At 45.8% G+C, this 23,212-nt stretch overlaps 1 protein-coding gene across 1 annotated transcript in view; it reads right to left on the reverse strand.

The window, feature by feature from the left end:
• Positions 1-11,953: 11,953 nt before the first annotated feature.
• Positions 11,954-23,212, reverse strand: part of PEBP4 (phosphatidylethanolamine binding protein 4) — a 304,435-nt gene continuing 293,176 nt past the window's right edge. The window contains exon 7 of the mRNA XM_007476487.3: positions 11,954-12,255. Coding sequence (XP_007476549.1) covers positions 12,164-12,255 — 92 coding nt within the window. The 3' untranslated portion in view covers positions 11,954-12,163. The remainder of the gene's footprint in view (positions 12,256-23,212) is intronic.

The following is a 23,212-nucleotide window of genomic DNA, read 5'->3' on the forward strand; positions in this document are numbered from 1 at the left end:
TTCTGCTTATTTTGCTCTGCATCAGTTCCCAAGATCTTTCCAGCTTTTTCTGAAATCATCCTGCTCATCATTTCTTATAGGACAATAAATATTCCATTATCAACATGTGCCACAATTTGTTCAGCTATTCCCCTTAATTTCCAATTTTTTGCTACTACAAAAAGATCAGCTATAAATATTTTTGTGCAAATGAGTCCTTTCCCCTTTTTTATTATCTTTTGAGGATACAGACCTAATAGTGGTATTACAGGATCAAAGGGTGTGCACAGTTTTATAGCCCTTTGGGTATAGTTCCAAATTGTCCTCCAGAATGGTTGGATCAGTTCACCACTCCACCAACAATGCATTAGTGTCCCAATTTTGCCACATCCCCTCTTACATTACTGCCATATTGGCGAATATGATGGATGTGAGTTGATGTCTTAGCATTTTTAAATTAAAAAATAAAAACATTGAGTTCTAAGTTGTCTCTCTCCCTTCTCCCTCCTTGAGAAGGCAAGCAATTTGATATAAATTATACATGTGAATTTCAGGCATAATGTATTTTCATATTAGTCATGTTGCAAAAGAAAACAGACCAAAAAACCAAACAAACCCTCAAGAAAAATTAAAAAAAATATATATTTCGATCTGCATTTAGACCCCATCAGTCCTTTCTCTGAAAGTGGATAGCATTTACTTTGGAATTTATTTAGATCATTTTATTGTTCAGAATGTCGGTCTTTCACAGCTGGTTATCATACAATATTGCTGTTACTGTGTATTATATTTTGCTGGTTCTGCTCATTTATTTTGCATCAGTTCATATGATTTCCCAGGTTTTACTGAAGCCATCTTGCTCATCATTTCTTATATATTATATTCCATCACAATCATATATTGTCACATATTTGGTTGTTCCTCAATTGATGGGCATCCTTTCAATGGCCAATTCTTTGCTACCACAAAAGGAACTGCTGTAAATATTTTTGTACATGTAGGTCCTTTTCCTTTTTCTTTGATCTCTTTGGGATACAGACCTAGCAGTGATGTTGCTGGGTCAAAGGGTATATGCACATTTTTATAGCCCTTTGAAGCCTCATATATTGTTAATGTCATTCCTGTTTTTACTAGGAAACTGAGTCAAGAAAGATGAGGTAGTTGCTGCTGTTTTGGTTGCTTGCTGTTTATAGATCACCCACAGAACCTGATCACAAAGCTGGGAAAAAAGAAGCCAGGAGTTCTTTGCCCCAAGTCTCTGCCTCGAGGGAACTCAACAGCCAGCTTTATATACCGTCACCATGAGTCACTGACAGCACCAAAATACCTCCCAGTTTCCTCATCATACTAGTAGTCCTTGTGGGGATTTTTCATTAGGTCAATAATTAAAGCAGGTAAATACCACCAGTGACTGAGACAGCCAGCTTTCCTCTGAACTGCAGCCCAGTTTCAGAGCTTTAACAGTTTAGCCTTATGGGTATGCCGTTAGCTCCCCTGAGAAACTTCTTCCTCAGATATATCTTGTCCTCCATTGTGTTGGTTCATTTTCCCCAAGGTTCCAGCTTCTCCCCGAGATAGCCTCCCATTCTGAGTTCAGATTCTAATGGGATCTGATGGAGAGCAGGTGGAGCCCTCTGAATGGGTCCAGCCATTGGGTGGAAGGGTAGACTTGGAATGAGCACAGATACATTTGATCACTAATTCCCTCTTTCACTCTGGGTCTCTCAAAACCTTTGTAGATTGTTCTTAAAGGACATCCTAGGGGGCAGCTGGGTGGCTCAGTGGATTGAGAGCCAGGAGGTTCTGGGTTCAAATTTGAGATCAGATACTTCCCAGCTGTGTGACCCTAGGCAAGTCACTTCACCCCCATTGCCTAGCCCTTACCACTCTTCTGCCTTGGAACCAATACACAGTATTGATTCCAAGAAGGAAGATAAGGGGTTAAAATAATAATAAAAATTAAAGGACATCATAGTAGAGGACATTGAAGTCACAGGGATCTTTGGAGAATTCTTGGCTCATGGTACCAAAATGAGTCCATACAGAGGAGACAGTCTCTGACTAAATGGTGAATGGATAGCCATAGGAAAACCGAGGATATCAATAGATGTAAAACAAATGTCGATGAGGATGGGGAGAGAATCCGTCCTATGTCAACCAGGGTCCCTTATTCTGAGACCTCTATTGAAAATCCTGAGACTCTTTTCTCAAGATGCTAGGCTTTACCATTGTTTCCAGTTTATTCCTGGAATATCCTGGAATTTCCTGGTTTATCCACTAATGCCCCTTCGGATCCCTCCTCGAGAGGGGAGGGGACCTTGGTTTTCCAAGGCTGTGCCAGTGGAGCATAAGTGATGACAAGATGGAAAGAATTCAAATCCAAGTGAGGGAATGAGATTTGCCTACCTGAGGTTGGAGAAGCTTCATTCCAGGTTGACTGCCGAGTGAAGAAATTTTTGGCCATAGAAATACATGAAAACTGGCTACTAAGGTATACTAAAACTGCCTGGGTGTTTGGAGCTTTACAAGTGGAAGGGTAGTCACAGAAAACTTGTTCAGTACAGCCAAGTAGTGAAACTTGCCTTCATACACATTGTCTCTCACTATTTCCTCCTGGTGGAACATGCACTCCTTGAGGACTGGGGATGCTTTAATTTTGTCTTCATGGTTTCTGTATCTAGCATGGTGCTTGGCACAAAGTAGGTGCTTAGTAAGTATGTACAGAGGGGTAGCTAGACAGGGCACCAGGCCTGGAGTCTGGAGGTCCTGGGTTCCAATGTGGCCTCAGACACTTCCTAACTGTGGAACCCTCAGTTAACCTCAATTGCCTAGCCCTTACTAAATAGATGCTTAGATTCTGGGAAAGAAAAGTGTTCTTCTTGTTTTTTTTTTTAAGTAAGCTCATAATGAATTGAATTGGATCAGATTCTTATTAAAAAACACACACACAAACAGGAAGAAAGTACTCTATTATGATTCATATTTTGCAGATAAAGAAACAGAGGCCCAGAGAGGTACCTAGTCATAGAAGTAGTGTCTGAGCTGAGACTTGAACTCAGATCTTTTGAATCCAATTCTAATATCAGACCCTGCTTCTAAAGTCTGTAGAATTATTGAGGTGGTATATTTATATGTTTGAAACCTTTTGGGATTCTCTTTATCCCACCCTTATTGCTGCCCCCCCACCCTACCCAGTGTTCTTTTGGGGTTCCTTATGCCTTTGTCACATTCTTCCTTGTATCATTCTATTTTATTTCCCCATCAACTAGACCATTAGGCTAGAATCCATTGAAGATAGGGAGCAGGTCTTATTGGTCTGCCCCCTCCCCCCCATGTTGACCATGGCCCTATATATAACAGGTACTTTCAAAAGGTCTACTGAACACAAGATTTAAAGTCAGAAGAGCAGGTATTAAAACCTGGCACCTGCTAATTGGGCAAATCACTTAACATCAGGCCTTTTTATGTGTAAAATGAGGGCTTGATAATCTCTAAGGTCCTCCCTGTGACCCTACCCTCTATCCCCTAGTACAGGAAAAATCAGTTCAATGTTGGTAAGGAACTCAATGGTCACCTAGTACAAAAACTGTCCGCTTATAGATGGGAAAACGGAGGCTTGTTGGAATTAAGGGACTTGCCCAGGGTCACACAGTGAAACAAACAGGCTGGTATCCGGGTTCTCAAATTTCAAATCTGGTATTCTTCACTATTCTCCCCTGAATTTTTGGCAAGAGAACCCCACTTAAAATGCACACAAGGTGCTTTCTCCTTAAAAAACAAACAAAAACCGGAGGCAGGGAAGTCTTCTCAGAGTGAATAATCTCTCTTGTGGATCTTTTGAACTCAGATCCTTTGAGTCCAATTCCCCAATGGGACTAGACCACCCGCTTCTAAAGTCTGTAGAATCATTGCTGTGGTGTATTTATGTTTGAAAGCTAGGAGGCCCTTATTTGGGGGCCATTTCTTTCCTATTCTTAGTAAACAGATTCTGGGGAGGTCATAATGGCCAAGCACCAGAGGCAGGACCAGAGGCCGTGTGCACTGGGACAAGGAAGGCTGGTGGACAGGCGGGAGAGAGAGTAAGGAAGCCTGCTGCCAATCCAGGCTGTGACACTTACCAGCTGTGTAACCAGCAGAGTTCTTTCACCTCTCAGATTCTGCTTCTTCATCTGTAAAGCGCTTAATGAGCTTGAAGTGAGAATCAAACGAGTCTATGTGGGAGAACTTTGTGACTGGTAAAGGGCTCTCATGAACCAGGAAACCACGGAACCCTGTAAGTATCAGAGCCCCCCTTCGCTTCTGCGCTCGGGGGAAGCGCAGCCCAGTGGCCCCCTGCAATCACTGAACCCTAGCCGCCTGAGGCTGGAACCCACGGATTCCGAACTGGACCCGAGAGGCTCCGGTGCAACGGGGAATCACCCCCTCTGACAGCTGCCGGGTCTCCGGAGCGGCTGATGCGACTTCCCCTGAACTGAGGAAGAAGAGGGCGTGGGAGAAGGGATGCTCGGGGTCTGTGTCGGGGCTCCTGGGGCTGTACGTTCGTGGGGAAGGAGAGGGGAACGGACCAGGGCAGAGATGCAGCATCAGCAACCCGATGGGGAGCAGGTGCCTTGATCCTCTCCGCTACGCTCCCTGAGGGCAGGGCTTGGGTGCTTACTGTTGCTGTTTGCCTTTCCTTGGAATTCTCAGCGCTTGGCTGAACATCATAAAGCCTGTTTTCTATTCGAGTGACTGCCGCCCCTGCTCTTTGCATCAGGGATTTTTGCTCTTCCCCAAGACCCGACTGAAGCTCCCCACCCCAAGCCGGTTTTCCTCTTGGAGAGACCTTAGGGCGACTCGAAAGGAGCCCTGAAGTCTTAGGAGGGGTCCAGGGAGGGGAGTGGGGTGGGAGGGCAGGCGGAGGCGCTGGGCTGAGCCCCAAATCTCAGAGACGCATTTTCTGCCCTCTCCTCCCCCATCCAAGTATCTCTCCTGGCACTCTGGGCAGAAGCTGAGGCTTCTTCCTGACCCGGAGCGAAAGAAAAAGTAGCCCCGATGGAAATTTGGACTCACCCCGGGGCCTCGCCTCACTTCCCTCCCTCAGCCACGCTTGAGGCGGGCGCCACAGGGTATTTCGGGCTCGAAAACAAAGCGTCAGATCTATTTGAGGGACTTTTGTTCCATTGGAGCCCAAATTCGGGGCTCTGCGGCTGCCCTGGGCTCAGCCACTTCCCCTGGGACCTGACGCGTTTCCCCTCCACAGTGGCCCGATTTAGCAAGCCCGACCAACCGCTTTCAGCCTCAGCTTCTCCTTTCCTTCCCTGGCCTTGGCTGGCGGAGGGTCCGAAAAGGACCGGGGGGGGGGGGGGGAGCGGGGAGAGGAGGATCTACTCTCGTTCATCAGTGGAAAGGGGAAGGCGGAAGATAAGTTTCTCCAGTCACACCCGGCACGCTGGGAGACAGACGTCGGGAGCATCTGTGGTTAAGATCCCCCCGACGTCCCCCTCCTCTCGAGGGCCCCCCAAGTGGCCAACTGGGCCTCCGTTCCAGGGGCACGGGTTTCATACACAATGGGTGCCCCTCGCTCTATGGAACAGCGTGTGTAGACAGTGTGCAGGATGCCTAGAGAGCAGGGTGATGCTGTACGTTGCACCGTATGTTGTGCCCCATTTGCGTGATAGTGTATAAACCCTGGGATTTTGTGTGGGCTGCTGATTTACGATATGTGCTCTTTGTGGGTCTCTGTGTGCTCTGTCCGTGTGTGACACCCTACAGGATGGGTGTTCCAGTGCTGGACTTGAACTTAAAAGGCCCGGATTCTGCCTTTCATATCTGGGAGATTTGAGGCAAATCATTTAAAATCACACATCTAGAAAGGAACTACAGATGGGGAAACTAAAGTCCAGATAGGTTAGATGACTTGCCAAAGGTCATACTGATAGTGATCATGGCAGGATTTGAATTCAGACCCAGTGACTCCAAAATTAGTATTCTTAGTAGGATTGTGGGTTTAGATCCCCAAAGGACCATTTGAATCACTCCATGTCATTGTTTGTATATGAGTAAACTGAGGGACAGAAATGAAGTGATTTTCTATAATTAGTGTCTGAGGTAGGGTTTTAATCCAGATCTGCTTGACTCCAAGTCCAATGTATTAGCCACTATGCCAAGCTGATTCTCTGTAGAATGAGTAAATGGAATTAAGTGATTACTAACTTGGTTTTTCAGTGGATAGAGCAAAGGTCTGGAATCAGGAGGACCTAGGCCTAGCTGTGGGACCCTGGGTAAGTCACTTAATCCCAATTGCCTAGCCCTTATTGCTCTTTTTTGGCTCAAGAATCTTAAGATGCCTGTGCCCATGGATCTCAGTAGGCCCATGTGCTTGTCTCCAGTATCTTTGGATGCTTTCTAGGGCCTGGCAAATGTATGTATGTGTATTCCCTTCTAAACTTTTATTGACACTCTTCTCTCTATTTGGGACATATCCTCCTCATTCCTTTTTCCTTTCCAAACCCCACTGATGCTCCAAGTTCTCCTTCAAGGGCCCCCTCTTCTAGGAAGCCTTCCTGGATCTTCTCAGCCTACAGGGACCTCTCTCCCTTTTCTGAACTTGTACAGAGATCTTGGATGCCGCTTTACAAGAAATCATTAAAGAACTTTGTTTTTTCCAGTCAGAGGCCATGGAATTGAATCACCACTCCATCATGGTCAAGGTCACTGGCCTCAGTTTCCTTATCTGTATAATGAGGATTTTTAAAGGCAAATGTTCCCCGATGGTTGGTCTCTGCCTTCCAGCTCTGTCTCATGAATGGGTGGCTCTGTATTAGCTTCCTCTTGGATCGGTGCCAGAGCACATGATAGGTCCTCAGCATGTAGCCATTCAAAAACCATCTCTCCTCAGGAGCCTACTATGTGCAAATCCCTATGAGTCCATGAGTGAATGAATGAATGAATGAAAGCAAGCCTTGTAGTGTGTGTGCAGAAATGCCAGCGTATCTGGGTCTATTTATGGCCCTTGCAATATAGACTTCCGGACTTCACAGTTGGGCGTGTGCCTATCTCTGCTGAAGGAAATACACACCTCATTTTGAGGCTTCTACTTTCACTTTATGAGCTGAGCCAAACCTGAGAGACAGACCAGACCAAAGTGGGGGCTGGGGGTGGCCTGCCTGCTAGAAATTCTGCAAGGCTCACCAGATCCCAGGCAAATGCTCTAATAGCCCCAAGTCTTCTTCCTTTGTTTAACCCAATGCCCCCTGCTCAGTGAGTAGATGATTTGCTAGGGGGGAAAATGTCATCTTTCTTTGCCTTTGTCCTTCATACAGGAAAAAGCCCAGTTCCAGGGAACTGAGGGAGAGATGGGGACCCCTTGGGGTTCTCAGCCTTGTTACTCAACATGTCTTTGGGCACATGAAGGGGACAGACCTCCTTTTGGGCTGGCTCCCCACAAATAACTGGAATTTGCTTCCCAAAATTATACCTTATGATCCTGCATCCTTAGTGAGATTTTCTGTTCTGAGATTTTTAAAGGCAAATGCTCCCCGACGTTTTTCATGTAACAGTACATTCTGAGGCTCTGTTTGGCTTTGCCCTCTCCCCTCTCCCGAGGTGGGGCCGGCATCTGGGCGTAGCAGTGGGCAGTGGAAGATCAGGATGCCAAGCAGCCCCTCACTCCCACCGGATGGATCTCATTGAATTCATCTTAGAGCTGGAAAGGACTTTAGAAACTGAGCCCTTCATTGCACAAAGGAAGAGTCTGAGGCCCACAGGGGTAGAGGGTCAGGATCAAGCAGCCAGCCAAAGGACCTGGTAGGATCAAAGGGAACTTAGAGGTCCTGCAATTCAGCTGAATTGGTCTTATAGAGAAGAATACTGAGGCCCAGAGAAGAAAAAGGACCCTCCCGAGGTTCTAGTGTACCAGGCAGGGCTGAGATTCAGAACTCCTGGACCAAGACAGCCCCGCCATTCCATGCTAGTGAGTCATTCTCCTTTCTCTTTCCCCCTTTCCCCCTTCTCCTATTCATTCACCTCTTTCCCCCCAGTGTGAATGCCTTAATGGGCCACTGGTATTCCAAAACTAACTTTGGCCCAGTTGCTGGCACTCAGGGCTAAAGGGACTTCTGACCGGAAAGCCTGGGGTGGGGGGCAGGTTAGCCTTCTCTCATAGTGTGTTTTAATCATTTTCATAATAGCCATAAGCTTTTGTCCTTTCTGTTGTTCTCCATGAATTATACAATCTTCTTCAGCTCAGATGTTCTTCTCTTAACCTTGCAGTCAAGCAAGTCAGTTCCTCTCCCCAGCCTCAGTTTCCTCGTCTGTAAAGTAGTGATAATGAGCCTCCTCATTATCAGAGGCAGGTGTCCTCAGCATCAGAGGGCAGAGAAGAAGTATATGCTGTGTGTGTGTGTGTGTGTGTGTGTGTGTGTGTGTGTGCAAGAGACAGACAGACAAGAGAGAAAAGAAGGAGAGACCTCGCCTGCCTGTGCCTGCAGGTGTGTAGATGGGAAAGTTAATTAGTGACTGTTTGAGATGCCAGGATGAAAGGTGCCGGTGGGGCCTGGGTAATTTCAGGTAATATCAGGACAGCCTTCTCCTAGGTGGGCCCAGAGCCAGCCCCTACTCATCCCGGGAGGGGGAAGCAACCCCTCACTCCGCTCCTGAGCTGAGGATCATACCCCCAGAGGGGCTGGGGGAAGGGAGAATTCTGAGCTAAAGGTCTTTGTCTTCATAGGGAGTTGCTTGTTAGTTGCTAAGGAACTGTAGATCTTTGTAGATCCAAGTCTCCATTGCCTCGGCTGACTTGAGGAGTGGGGTGCTGGGTAGACTCCATTGGAGCTGGGGGAGTTTATCCAGAGACCTGGAGGCTCCCTGCCGGTTACCTCAATCTCTTGGCTTTATCTCCCTGCCCCTTTCTGCTAACCCCAGAGTCAAAGGATTTCCAGCTGGAAAGGTCTGAGATCATCTAGCCCAGTCCTCCCATTTTAATAGGAGCAAACTGAGTCTTCCTTCTAGGCTCCGTTCAAGTGTTTTCTTCTCCATGAGCCCTTGCTCCGACCTCCAGCTCTTAGTGCTCTCTCCCTCCCAAACTTTCCGAGCGTTGGGCTTATCCACGAACATTCTACCCCCCCCCCCCCCATATTAACTTTGAGGACAAGGACAGTTTTGCTTTTGCTATCTTCCATGCCTCGAGCAGCGTGTTGCCCATAATAGGCGCTGTTTAATTGTCTAATTGAATCAAATTTCTGAGAGACGAATAGACTTGTCCAAAGTCACAAAGTAGTAAACAGTCCAACCGGAGTCTGAAGCCATTTCTCGGACTCCCAGGCCAGTGCTATTTCCAAATAAGCGGCAGCTTCTCAAACCCACCCCCAGGACTTATCCTCCTCCATCCTGCTTGGGCAGGCGGACACACACACACACAGACCCCACCCCAAAGGGCCAGGAAAAACAGGTGTGGTGCTGACAGCTCATTGGAAATTCAGAGGAACCCTAGCGCACATACCAGGCCTTCTTCCCTCGTACTTGGAGTCATCATTGTTATTATTGTTGTATTTACATGGAAGTTTTCCAAAGTGACTTGTTCTCTCTCTGTCTGTCTCTCCCCCTTTCACCTCCCCCCCCCCCCCCATCCTCCCAAAGAGCAGTCATCTCAAAGCAATGCTTTTCTTGGGGAATGATCAAACGGATGGGAAGATGCTTAGGAGATCCTGGCCAGAGGGGAGGATCCTGCCTGGGAGACAGTGATGGGGAGATCTCCCTAGTCTCTGCCCTTGCCGCGAGGGTCCTGGGGGAGATGGCCCTTCTCTCCATTCCCTGCCAGACCCCATTCCCCCCCCCCCCCCCACTCTGGCTGCTGTGGAAGCTGAGGGAGCTTTGAATAGGCAGGAGGGCGCCCACAGGTTTTCTAGTGGAACCTGCCCTGGCCCAGAAGTGCTTTGGGGGAGGCTTGCTATGGAGGATCCCAAAGCAGTGTTTAAGAAGACCCATCTTACTCCCAGGAAGAGATTGAGGGAAAGGCCGGAGGAAGGGACTTTACAGTAGATAAGCCGACACCTAGGTGACTTCCCCAGAGGGATCCACAGCAGTCCGGCCGCGCCATCCTTCTCCCTGGCTCCCCAGCCCCCCAGAGGATGTGGCTTGGCCAGTCACAAAGCACACAGCATCGACCCCTCTCTCCTATTATTAATATTACTTTTTCTTGGAGTGGAAAATGAGGTCAGGAGCTTCTTCCTCCAAAACTGCTACGAAGCTCCAGAACACCGAGGAATGAGGGGTTGGGGAGAAGGCGGAGAGCCGATGAGAAAAAAGCAAAGAAAGTTGATCATTTCCTTGAAGGATAAACATCCGACCCACCCCACCCCCACATAAACACCCCGGCCGCATAGAGGGGAGAGCACCGCAGGGAAATCTGTCTGGGTCTGGATTCGGTGCAGCCCGCCGCCCCGAGAAGCTGGAGCCGCTCTTATTTGTCCTGGCACGGAGCCAGGCGGCCAGTGACACCCCGGTGCTGGGGTGGGGAAGAGGGTGATGTGGAGGGAGATGTTGACACACTAAAACAGTCCCCGTTGCGGCTGCCTTCCATGACATTGTAAACGGTCACTTCCTTTTGCTTTTTTTAACTCAGATTGCGGGCTGGCGGGCGCTGTGGGACCCGATTTTGCCACCCGCATTTCCTCTTGGCCCCGGGGTTGGTCTCAAATGCAGCAGCCACCAGCCTCAGAATCGGAAAGGCCTGCGAGGAGAATCGTTGGCTGGGGGACAGATCCTTTGGAACTTGGGGCAAGGGTTGTTTTAGGCCTCTCCAGTGAATGCCAGCCAGACTGGGGGTTCGGAGGGGGTGGCCCCAGGCTAGCAGGGCCATTTCTACTGCTCGCTTAATAATCCCGAGTTCTGTGGCAGTGCCTTTCATCTGATGATCTCAAAGCACTTTGCGCCCATGAGTAATTAATTTCAGCCTGGGCCAAGGCGGAGGGAGTGGGGAGAGACTATTAACTTTTGAGGGAAAAATGAGACAAGGATGAGGAGCTGGGAGACCAGAAAGATGCAGGGGGAGAGAACCGGTGACTTTTTTTCTAGGTTCTGAGTCAGACTCTAGGGGAGCTAAGCCTTGGGGACTCAGAGGGGAGTCTCTGGAGGAGGGTGAAGTGGAAGGGATGGTGTGTCTGATTAATTAGGTGCATGAAACCCTACAATGGCTCAAATGAAAGGGAGCTAAAGACCATCTACTTTAGGAGTTCTTAACCTAGGGTGGTTAAACCCCCATGGGATCCTTGGTTAGATTTTAAGGGGAAGGGGGGAAAAGACATTTTTCTTTTCAGGAACCTCTAACTGAAATTCACCATTTCCTCCAATTATTTTGAGACAGAATTCTGAGAATTAGTACAAAGGCTTCCTGCCCAAGGGCCCCCCCAAAGGCTACGAATCCCAGATTTAATTGAATCCTCTCATTTCAAAGGTGAGAAAGCTGAGGTTTAAGGGAAGGTAAGTGACTTGCTCAAGGTCTCAGATCAAGTTAACCACAAAGTCAGAATAAGAATCTATATGTTTTGCTTCTCACTTTCTCTCCCTTTCACTCCCTCATCTTTGAGAAAGCCTCCCTCTAAGTCTGTCTTTGCCCACTCTTCTCTCTCTCTCTTTCTTTCTTTCTTTCTTTCTTTCTTTCTTTCTTTCTTTCTTTCTTTCTTTCTTTCTTTCTTTCTTTCTTTCTTTCTTTCTTTCTTTCACTTCCTTCCTTCCTTCCTTCCTTCCTTCCTTCCTTCCTTCCTTCCTTCCTTCCTTCCTTCCTTCCTTCCTTCCTTCCTTCCTTCCTTCCTTCCTTCCTTCCTTCCTTCCTTCCTTCCTTCCTTCCTTCCTTCCTTCCTCTCTCTCTTTCTTTCTCTCTCTCTCTCTCTCTCTCTCTCTCTCTCTCTCTCTCTCTCTTCCTTCCTTTCTTTCTTCCTTAGAAGTAGAAGAAGAAGAATGAGTAGAAGCTGACAGATTAAACCAGATAGCAATAGAAGATGTTATTTTTATTTATTTTTTTGCAGGGTGTGAAAGGGGTTCCAAACCTAATGGCCATACCTTGAAGTTTTCTCCAAGTTTGAGATGCCCTTGTAGGGGAAAAGGGTGATTGAACAAAGAGCAGAGAACTTTGGTGTAGACTTCCAAGAGGAGCAGTCCAAGTCTAGTCATTCGGTCACTTTCTTCCAGGTGCTTTTAGGCCTGGCTAAAAATCATTATAGTTCTGGGTCATGAACTGGCTGGCAGCCACAGGGCCCAGGTGGAAATGTTTTATGAAGGAACCGATGGACCAGGAATCTGAAAAAAAGTAAGAAGAACATGAGGGATGTCCAAGCTTCCTATCTTGTCATTAGATAAAAGGGTAGCCATCAGGCACCCACTTAACTAGGGCTATAAGGAAAGACTAATCACTTGGTAGCAGTTTTCCTCCAACATTTTCTTTTTACTGTGTCAGTGGGAGAATATCCTAATCCTCCACAGCCTCTAGCCTATTCCCTCATCCCTTCACTTTTTTTAAAACTATTAGCTTCCATCTTCACATCAATACTGCGTATCGGTTCTAAGACAGAAGAGCAGTAAGAGCTAGGCAAAGGGGTTTAAGTGACTTTCCCAGGGTCACACAGCTAGGAAGTATCTGAGGCCACATTTGAACCCAGAACATTCCATTTCTAAGCCTGGCCCTTTATCCACTGAGCCACCTAGTTGCTTCCCTATTGCTCTTGATCCATTTTTATCAGCTAAAATTCTGAGAGGTTTTGGGGCCTGGAACTATTACAAACTGGAATGAATTTAAAGTTGCTCTATGAACCCCACTAGATTCTGGAATGAGGCCTTGATGCCTTTGCAGGCTCCATACCTGACCACTCTAGCTGCTGGGTCTGAGAAAAGCAAAAGCATCTGTTTGACCCCCTTAGAATCTCTCTTCCTATCTCTTCTGCCCTTCCTCCCACAAGGAAAAACAACAAATACAACTAAAACCCACATATAATGTAACATTTGTTGGCAGGGCAAATAGGGCAGGGGCAGTTCATGGCCAATAGCAATGCTGAAGGGGCATAAAGACTGACTCAGAACCTTTGATGGGAATGGGAGAAGTGGGGCTGAGGGTTGAGAAGCGTAGGTTGGGAGGTCCCAAGCCTGGTGCCTATTAAGGAAACGGAGGTAGAGTTGGGGGGCCAAGGGAAGAGAACTAGAGGAGGAAATTTTTTTTCCTGTGGGGAGGAGTTGTCAGGATAAATAAGAAGGGGCTGAGGGAAAGATAGAGACGTATGGAGGAAATGGGATGTCCTGAACGTTAATTTATCATGGCTCCCGATTGCCTCCTGGGTAAAACACAAACAGAAAACTGAGGCTTGGTGATGAGAAATGACGTGATAATTTCTGGCAAAATTCTAGAACAAATTAAAGGGAGAGTTTGTCAAAGCACTTAGAATGGAAAGTATTAATCAGTAAAAGTTAGCATGAGTTGATCTTTCCAAGCTAACTTTACTTCCTTTTTTTTTAAAGGGTTGCTAGAGAATGTGATAGACAGAGATTATATCTGGATTTTGGCAAAGCTATGGTAAACTCCATATCTTTGTGGAGATGATAAAGATGTAGTCTAGATTCATGGTGCCAAAGTAAAATAGAAATGGGAAAGAAGGGTACTAATCTATACCCAAGGATCTCTGATGGCAGCATACTGATTTAATTTGAAAATACAATATTAGGGGGCAACTAGATGGCTCAGTGGATTGAGAGCAAGGCCTAGAGATGGGAGGACCTGGGTTCAAATCTGACCTCAGACACTTCGGAGTATGATCTTGGGCAAGTCACTTAACCCCTACCTATTGCCTACCTTTTACTGATCTTCTGTCTTGGAATCAATATAAGGTATTGATTCTTAGACAGTAGGTAAATTTTTTTAAACAAATTATCTATGTTTTAGTGCATTTTATTTGTCAAATATTTCTCAATTATATTTGAATCTGGTTCCCACTTCACTCAGGAAGTGTTGTGGGCCAAATGTATGACACCTCTGGCTTAGATTATAGAGGCTAGATAGATTCATAACCATGAAGAAGTGGACATAAATGGTGATTAATAAATTCATTCCAACTAGTGGAGTGCCCCCAGGAATCTAGGCTTGGCTTTTTTTCTGTTAAACACTTTTCTCTCAAACGAGGATATAGATAAGCATGCTTATTAAGTTTGTAGATGACCCAAAGCAGGAAAAGATGGTTAACATTTTTGACCACAAAATCCAGGAAGCAAAGAGATCCTGAGAGAAGAATGATGGGAGAAATCTAAGGTAAAGAGAGGAGGTATAACAGGGACAAATGTAAAGTCCTACACTGGAGTTCCAAAAATCAATTGTACAAGTACAGAGTCACTGAGAGTCTGACTAGGTAACTGTTGGTCATGTGAAAAAGTCCTGAGGATTTCAGTAGACCACAAGCTCAGTATGAGTCAGCAATGTGACGTGATGGCTAAAAAAAGCAAATCAAACTGAATTAATAGGGAAGTGTCCAAGAGGGAAGGAGGTAACAGTCCTGATGCATGCTACTTATTTAGATCAAATCTAGAATGTTGTGTTTGGTTCTAGGTGGTTCATTTTCAGAAGGGAATTAATAATTTGGAGAACTTCTAGAAGAATGGACATAGGATATCCAAGGTCTCCAAACCATGCCACACAAAGGAACTATTGAGAAAACTAGGGATCTTTTGCCTTAAAGGGATATTTAGACTTAAGGGGCACACAGTAGGCATCTTCACAGCCAGAAAACAAGGATCTTCTTTTTAAAAGTGGATCTGAAAATGTTTAAATTCAAATGTTATTAAATTTCAAAAAGTGGACCTAATCCTTTGATCTTATTCATTTATGTTGGACAGTTACTTGAAAGTCCCAAGTAAAAGAACTTTTGTAGGCAATCTCACAACTGTGAATTTCTCAGAGCTCGAATGGATTGGGATAGTGGAAGAAGTACTGGATTTGAGAGTCTAAAGATCTGAGTTCACATTCCACTTCTACCATTTACTACCTGTGTAGGTAATACCCAGGCAGGTTCTATCATCTCTCTCTCTCTCTCTGAGGCTCAGTAATCATATCCACTAGTTTTGTTTTGTTTTTTCTTAGTACCCTGGTTAGTAGCCCAGGAGGACCTAATGTCCTAAACTCATTGAGAGTGGATAGAAGCTTACCACTCACTTCCTAACATCTGGCATATCAGTACTTTGCTAGTTCTTTTTTGACTTCTATTTCTCAATCTGAAGACCATTCTCCTTAGAAAACAGAAGCAAAATAATGAATTAATTAATTAGCTCTGCCTTTCCCCCACTGTGGTTGACTGTCATCGTTTTTTTTTCCAGGGCATTTCTGCCTTCTTTGCTCTTCCTCTTTCAGTTCAATCTAATTCAGTAAGCATTTATTGAGGGCTTAATATTGCAAGATTTTATACATAAGGGGGAGGGGAATAGGCATTACACACACTATATGTCAGGCACCATACTATCACATTTGATCCTCACAACTAACCTGGAAAGCAGATATTTTTATGCCCCTCACTTTACAGTTGAGGAAACTGAGGCAAAGAATGGTTAAGATACTTGCCCAGGGTCACCTCACTAGTATGTTTCAGAGATAGGATTTGAGCTTAGGTCTCTCCTGACTCTAAGACATCAGTGTTCGCTTCATTGGAAAAGATCCCTGCTTGCCAAAATTTGAATGTAACCCAACATTGATTCATTCTTCTTCCTAATTCATCAGGAATTTTAGTCTGTTACTCTGTGATCCAGGAGAAATGAGAGTAAGGAAGGAAGGCTTGGTCTGGCCTTTGTGTGATGGAAGGTGGGCATGTGAATCTGGCAGGAGATGATCTAGGAGCAAAGAACTGAACCTGATGAAGAAATCGGAGGAAATAGGGGATATCGAAGAGAAATCCCTTATGCCCCTAAGACCCCGCCTGCCTTGACTCCAGGGGCACCTGGGGGCTTTATGGGCCTAACAGATGCTCAGCAGCCCACATCCTACCCTAGCCATGCCCATCTCCAGCATAAATGTTCTTGGTTTTCTTTGGCAACTCTTTAAAGCTGGGCTTTTGGAAGCAGATCAGCTCAGTCCCTAGCCCACTTATCTCCTCTCTGGTTCTATTGTGAAGTCCCCCCCCCCCCCAACACATACACTCTTCCTGTCACACCCTTCTGTCCCTCTGTAAGGTCTAAAAGGAAGAGGAATGAGTCAGACCTTGGTGAGGGGGCTGGGGTAGGAGCCAGAGGACTGTGGTTTCTTTGTGGTTATTGCTCTGAGAAGAGCCCGCCATGTATGGCTCAGCCTCTTTCCACAAGCTGGAGTGGAGTCAGTTGTCTGTGCCATGTGGAACTTGTATATACACAGAAGCCTGTCAAGGTGGTCTCCTCCTGGGTATTTGTGAGTGTGTGACTCCAGAGGGTCTCATTGAGGTGTACCCTTTCATTCTTATTGAATGAGAGGGGTGAGAGGGAGGTCCCCGAGACATCCAGTGCTTTCTGGAATGTCGTTCTAGGTCTCCCTAGGTGAAAAAGGGCAATAGTCAGTCTGCTTGGCAGCCCCAGGATGCAGGGGGGATGGCATCCAGCCCATGGCTCCCTGAAGGTTCTTCTGTTCTTGCTCATCTATTTATATACCAGGCGCTGATGAATCCCTTACCTCCATGACCTTGCTCTGTTCTCACCCTGCTAACCTCCAGACCTCAGGAACTTGGATTATCTATTTGTTTTCTCCATGGTTAAAGGAGGAAATAACAGAATCGTTCTGAGTCCACTAGGAATTTATTCTGTCTAATCTCAACAGGGCTCTCTTCCTGATGCACTAAAATCCTTTTATTCAATTCTGACTGATTCCCAATCATACTCTCCACAGATATTTTTCCAGGTCCTCTTCTCTTTTCGAAAGTGTCCAGGTGGAATTCTTCCCTTCCTCCCTCCCTCTCAGCAATGCCTTAAAAGTCAGAGGACATCCCAGAACTCCTTTACTTCCCCTCTTCCACATCTCAAAATTTCTCAATGACCTCCCCATCCCTGAGGTAACTTCAACCCCCAGTTCCATAAAGCCAACCTTTTCACATGTGATCTTGGCTTGGCTTCATCTCCATTTTCGCTATGACTTCATTAGAGCAACCCCACCATCTTTACCAGCTCCTAACTCTTTGTCTACAAATATACTAATGGAATTTCAGACCTGGAATGGACCACAGGAGCCATCTGGGGGCAGCCCATAAAGGAAAAAGAATCTCTACTACAACATATATAGTACATGGTCATCCAACCTTTGGTTGAACACCTCCAGTGAGGAGAACTCACTTAACAAAAGGGCCCATTCCTTTTGTGGATAGCTGTAATTTTTAGGAATGTTTCCCATTCATTGACCCTTGCATTTATTTGTCTCTTTGCAAAAATTTCTTTGCAATTTCCTCTCTCACAAAACAGTTTTTCAAGCACTCTCGTCTTCTCTTCTACTAGTACTATCTTCATGAAACAATCCTCCTGCAGCATGGGCTTGGGACCCTTCACCATTCAGATCTCTCCAATGGAAAAGCAAACAAAAAACCAAAACAAAATTCTTCCCTTGACTTGGCTATCCTCTCAAGCTGCCATCTTATCTCTTTTCCTTCATTGACAAACTTTTAGAAAGAATAGTATCCACTTGTTTATCAACCACACACCCCAAAAGACTTTTCAATTTCTTTCAACCTCATCCCTCTTCTGAAACTTCTCTAAGGTTATTAATGTCCTCTGGAGTACCAAAGTCCAATGGCTGTTTTGTATCCTTCTCTTCCTCAGCTTTTCTGTAGCACCAATGCTATTGACCATCGGCCCCAGGATGCTGATCCTCTCTTGTTCATTGGCTGCCATGATTCCTGTACTCTCCTGGTTTCTCTCCTCTGTTTTTTTCAATAGTTTTGTCTTGGTTCCATTCCTAAGTGTGAGTGTCCTTCAAGGTTTTAGCCCTCTTTTCTTCTCTTTCTACACTATCTCCCTTGGCAATCTTATCTCCTCCAATGGTCTTGATGGATTATTTCTATACAGAGAACTCCAAAATCCATATTTCTAGCTCTGGACTCTCATGTTAGCTCTAATCTCATCTTTCCAACTTTTCCTTAGACTTTTCTACCTGTGTTACTCTCTCTATATACATATATATCACATATATCGCACATAAATAAGAGGATAATATAATGGAGTAATAATGTTCATGGTATACCTCCAACATATCCAAAATTGACAGACCCCTCAAAAATCCCCAAGCCCTATCTTTCTTTTTAATGGCATTAGCATTTATTAGTCACCCAAACTTGAAACCTTGATGATGTCTGCCTCATCTTCACCCCACCCCTCCACCATCAGATGTCAAGCCTTCTCTATTCTGTCCCTGAAATATCTTTTGCATCTTTTTCTCCCTCCCATGAAATCAGACTCTCAAAAATCAGAGAGAAATTTAGAGGACATCTAGTCCAACAATGGAAAGAACATTAGCTCTGGTGTTAGAGGAACTGGGTTCAAATTCCACTTCTTTTTGATCTTGGGCAAATCACTTTAACTTTTGGCCTCAGTTTCCTTATATGTAAAATGACAGGTGGGACCAGAAGGTTTTTATGAACTTCTATCTGGCTCTAGTTCTCTGACTTGTGTTTCTATGGACAGTAATCCCTTCTAGAACATCTAGACAAGCAATCATACGAAGTCTACTTGAAGATCTTCAATGAAGCAGAAACTAGTGCCTCCCAAATCAGCCCATCCCACTTTTAGATAGTGCTAATTGCTAGGAAGTCTTTTCTTGCGTAACCTTTGGCCTAAATCTGCATCCTTTAAACTTCTATCCATTTCTTCAAGTTCTCCCCTCTGGGGCCAAGAAGAACAAGTTTGATCCCTCTTCTATAAGACAGCCTTTCAAATATTTGAAGACAGCTAACATGTTGTCCCACCCTCACTTCCAAGTCTTTTCTTCTCCAGGCTAAGCATCTTTCAGTTCCTTCAACTAATCCTTGTGTGGCAAAGTCTCCAATGGGAAGCCACTGAAGGAATTTAAACAGAGAATTGCTGTCAGCAGATCTGGGCATAAGGAAGATACCAGGAAGCCTGGATTGTAGGGAAGAGAGAGAAAGACCCTGGAAGACACTTTAAAAGGTGGCTACCATGAGCACATAGCAGGGCCCCTTCAAAGATCTAAAGAAGATGGGATGAACATCTCCACTTGCAAGGGGTAGAAGGAGCCACATAACTGGGGAGGGTCTTAAACAAAGAGGGTGGGCTCCCAATGACACCACCATTTTAAAAAAATAGAAGCTCTTAACTTTTGTCTTAGAATTGATACTAAGTATAGGTTCCAAGACAAAAGAAGGGAAAGGGCCAGGCAATTGGGGTGAAGTGACTTGCCCAAGGTTTTTTTTTTCTTTGAAAATATGAATGTAATTTATTAAGTATACAAAATTATGCATTTGTCATTCCAGGAAATTTTAGCTCAAAGACAAGTATATAAATCATTATTCATCAAAATGGGAATTATCTCAATTAGATGACTTTCATATAGGGGACTTGAACACGGCTAGGAAGCGTTGGAGGCCAAATTTGAACCCAGTGAGACACTATTATGCTTTCTCTTTTTTTAAGCCCTTGCCTTCCATCTTAGAATCAGTACTGTGTCTTGGTAAGGGCTGGGCAGTGGAGGTTAAGTCATACAGCTAAGAAATATCTGAGGCTAGATTTGTAGCTAGGACCTCCCTTCTCTAGCCTGGCTCTCTATCTACGGAGCCACCCAGCTGCCTCTGACACCATCACCCTTAATGTCAACAACTGCCTTCATGGGGCACCGTGCTAGTCATTGTAGCAAGCAAGTCAAATGGGCCCTCATCTTGTTCCTTAGAAATTAAAATACAGATACAATGAGGGCCCCTAGGTGGCTCAGTGAGTTGAGAGCCAGACTCTATCAGAGATGGAAGGTCTTGGGTTCAAATGTGACCTTAGACACGTCCTAGCTGTGTCGCCCTGGACAAATCTTTCTACCACCATTGCCTAGCCCTTACTGCTCTTTTGCCTTGGAATCAATTTGCAGGATTGATTCTAAGATGGAAGGCAAAGGTTTAAAATAAATGCTGAGAGGGGGGCAGCTGGGTGGCTCAGTGGAAGAGAACCAGGCTCAGAGACAGGAGATCCTGGGTTCAAATCTGGCCTCAAACACTTCCTAGCTGTGTGACCCTGAGCAAGTCACTTTACTCCCATTGCCTAGCCCTTACCATTCTTCTACCTTGGAACCACTACACAGTATTGATTCTAAAAATGCTCATGGAACACGGAATGACCCTACAAGAAACAGATAACTGGTAAATGAACAATTCATCCTACTCTATTCTTGAATCTAGGTTCTCAAGCATAGCTTTGCTGAAGGTCCTCAAAAATAACCTCAGGGCAGCAGCTCTGACCCTAAGCACTGACCACCAGCCCTGATCTCTAAACTGATATGAGAAACTTCCACTTAGGGGACACTCGGCCTGACAGAGATCCAGGTGTGGGGTGGCCCCATGCCTTCTGCCCCTCTTCCATCCCTCTCCTTCACCCTGCTGGTGGAGTGGATTGGAAAGTTCTCCACTTGGAAATCTGAGATTGAATCCTGTCTCTGGCACTTGATAGCACAGCACCAGATAGATAAATGGAGCATTTGTTAAGTTCGTACTGTGTGCTAGGCACTGTGCTAAGCACTGGGGGTAAAAAAATGTAAGCAAAGCAGTCTCTGTGCCCAGAGAGCCCCCATTCTAATGGGAGAAGATGACCTCTGCAGGAAAGCTGGAAAAGGAGGGGAGGACTAAGGTATCTGCCTGGGGGCTTGGTGATAGAACTAGGAGACCTAGAAGTCGGGTCCAAATTTCCAGTGGGGTGGAAATGGTTTGAGAGTAGGGCTGTGGAGGAGGCTACAGCTGGGGTTAAGTGCAACACACAATCTCTTTGACCCTGTTTCCCCAACTGTCAAATGGGGACGATGCCTGAGACTGGGATCTGCCTCCCTGCGATGCTGTGAAGGGAAGTCAGGTACTGTAGCCTGTGCATGCCTTTGAGTGCTACCCAAGTGTTAGCCCTTCTTTTATTTCTGGTCTGCTGGAGGGATAAAGAGCAGTGGGACTTCCCATAAACTTAGTGGGAAGGTCCAGCTGCTCCTCTCTGGAATTCTCCGTAGGCACCTCTAGCTGGGGTAGCTTTGGGTTGTGACTGACTTAGAGAACTCCAGCGCCCCTCTTCACCCCTCCCCCAGCTGGTGAGCTTGGGTGCTCTACGGTTCCCATTCATTGCTTTCCCATGCAACTCCCCGACCACTGCTCTGCTGCCTCTCCTCAGGGACAGTGGCCCTGCAAAAAAAAAAAAAATCCAACTCCAGCCTAATAACAGTCCCGCCAGGATCCTGGCTTAAGTCTGTAATTTGTCTGGCTCGTTGGCAGGGCTGGCTGGCGGTGATAGGAGCACTGATGCTTTTCTACTGAGATTAATGATATCCTGGTGCTGGTAGGCGGGAGGCCTGAGCCTTTTATTTTTTATGCCATTAAATGACATCCAGAGACTTCCACTCTGAGACTGAAAAGCCCCCGTTCCACCACATTCAATTACCCCTGGAGATTATTTGCTGAGTGGGGGATCTCAGAGTGTCGAGGCCAACTTTGACTTTAGGGGGAGGAGGAGAGATGGGATGCGGGAGTCCGGATCCCCGGGGAAGCCCCCTTTCCTCAAGTTGCAGAAACCTGACTGACCCAAAGTTCTGTCCAGGGTTCCAGAGGCCCCTTGGAGGAGAAATGGGAGCTGGTGGCCCCCCTGGGAAGAGCAAGCAGGAATTGGGGGAGGGAGGCATTTTTAGAGTCAGCTGAATCTCTACTCAATAAGAGAAGATTAACTAGTATTTAGAGCCTTGTCTTCCCCCTGCCTAGAGTACTCTTGAGGACTACTGTTGGCCCCCTCTCAGCATGCAGTAGGGCAGAAAGAAGGGAAACTCATACCCCCTCCGGGAGGTGACTCAGTGGATTGAGAGCTAGAATTAAAGAGGGGGATGTCTTGGGTTCAAATACAACCATAGACACTGCCTCACTGTGTGACCCTGGGCAAGTCACTTAACCTCAATAATGTAGCATTTTACTGCTTGTCTGCCTTGGAAGTGATGCTGAGTATTGATTCTAAGGCAGATGGTAAAGGTTTAAAAGAAAAAAGCTTTCCCTGATCTCTTCCCCACCTCCCAATCTGCCCCTCATCTGATCTTAAAGCACTTTGTGTTCCTCTCACATATTTATTATATTCTAATTTGGATTCTATTTATCATTATCTATTCTTTAATTATTATTCCTACCAGACTGTAAGCTCCTTGAGGGCAGAGGCTGTCATATTTACCATGGCGCCTCCTCCAACATTTAGCACAGGGCACAGGTGCTTATTAAGTGCTTGTCAGAGGGAGGAATGAATGAAGGAATGAATGAATGAATGAATGAATGACGTCAATGCTGGAAGGGAACTCAGAGGTCATACAGTTCAGTCTCATCCTTTTGCAGAGGAGGAAACTAAGGTCTCCCATGTGGTGATTGACTGGTTCATTTTACTTCCTGTAAACAATTCTGGCAAGAGATTTGATTGTGGGGGTTGGAAGGTTTCAGTAAGTTTTGGATATTATCTATAAGGTTTTTTTAAAAAAGTTATTTCTTAATAACTGCTTTGATTAGCTAAGAGTTGGCTGGTCCAGAGGATTCTGGGAATTTGACGAGGCTTTCACCCTGGCTCCGCTAAGGTGTCCATCTGAGAATTGCCCTGGGAAGGCCCCAGCTGGGGTGCTGCCAAGCCCCCAGTTTTACCAGCTCAGCCAGGTGGGTGGTGCCTGTCCAAGGCAATCTAGATACCTTGCACAAGTGTTTGGGGATGACTCAGGAGAGGTGCTGGGGCCTAGGGGGAGTGGGTCATTGGTACAGATTCCCAGAGACTACTCAAAGAAACCTGGGTTTGCATTTAAAAGCTTAGGGAGAGCAGCAGGAGGGTGGTGACGACCAAAAGCTTCTTTTGATTGGGGGAAGGCTTCTCTTCTTCCAAGACCTCTGTTTAAAAAAAATTCCCCCTTTAAGTATAACATTTTGGGAGATAATCTGCATTTTAAGAAAATTAAGTGTGTGTGTTTTTTTTAACAAAGGCTTTGCAAAAAGAATATCTTGTCAGACATCACACCCCAAGCTTTGTTTTTGAAAATACGGCCGGTCACCTTACTCCCAGTGACCCTTGTCTTATT

This window comes from Monodelphis domestica, chromosome 1 (assembly GCF_027887165.1).
Source record: "Monodelphis domestica isolate mMonDom1 chromosome 1, mMonDom1.pri, whole genome shotgun sequence".
Taxonomy (NCBI): domain Eukaryota; kingdom Metazoa; phylum Chordata; class Mammalia; order Didelphimorphia; family Didelphidae; genus Monodelphis; species Monodelphis domestica.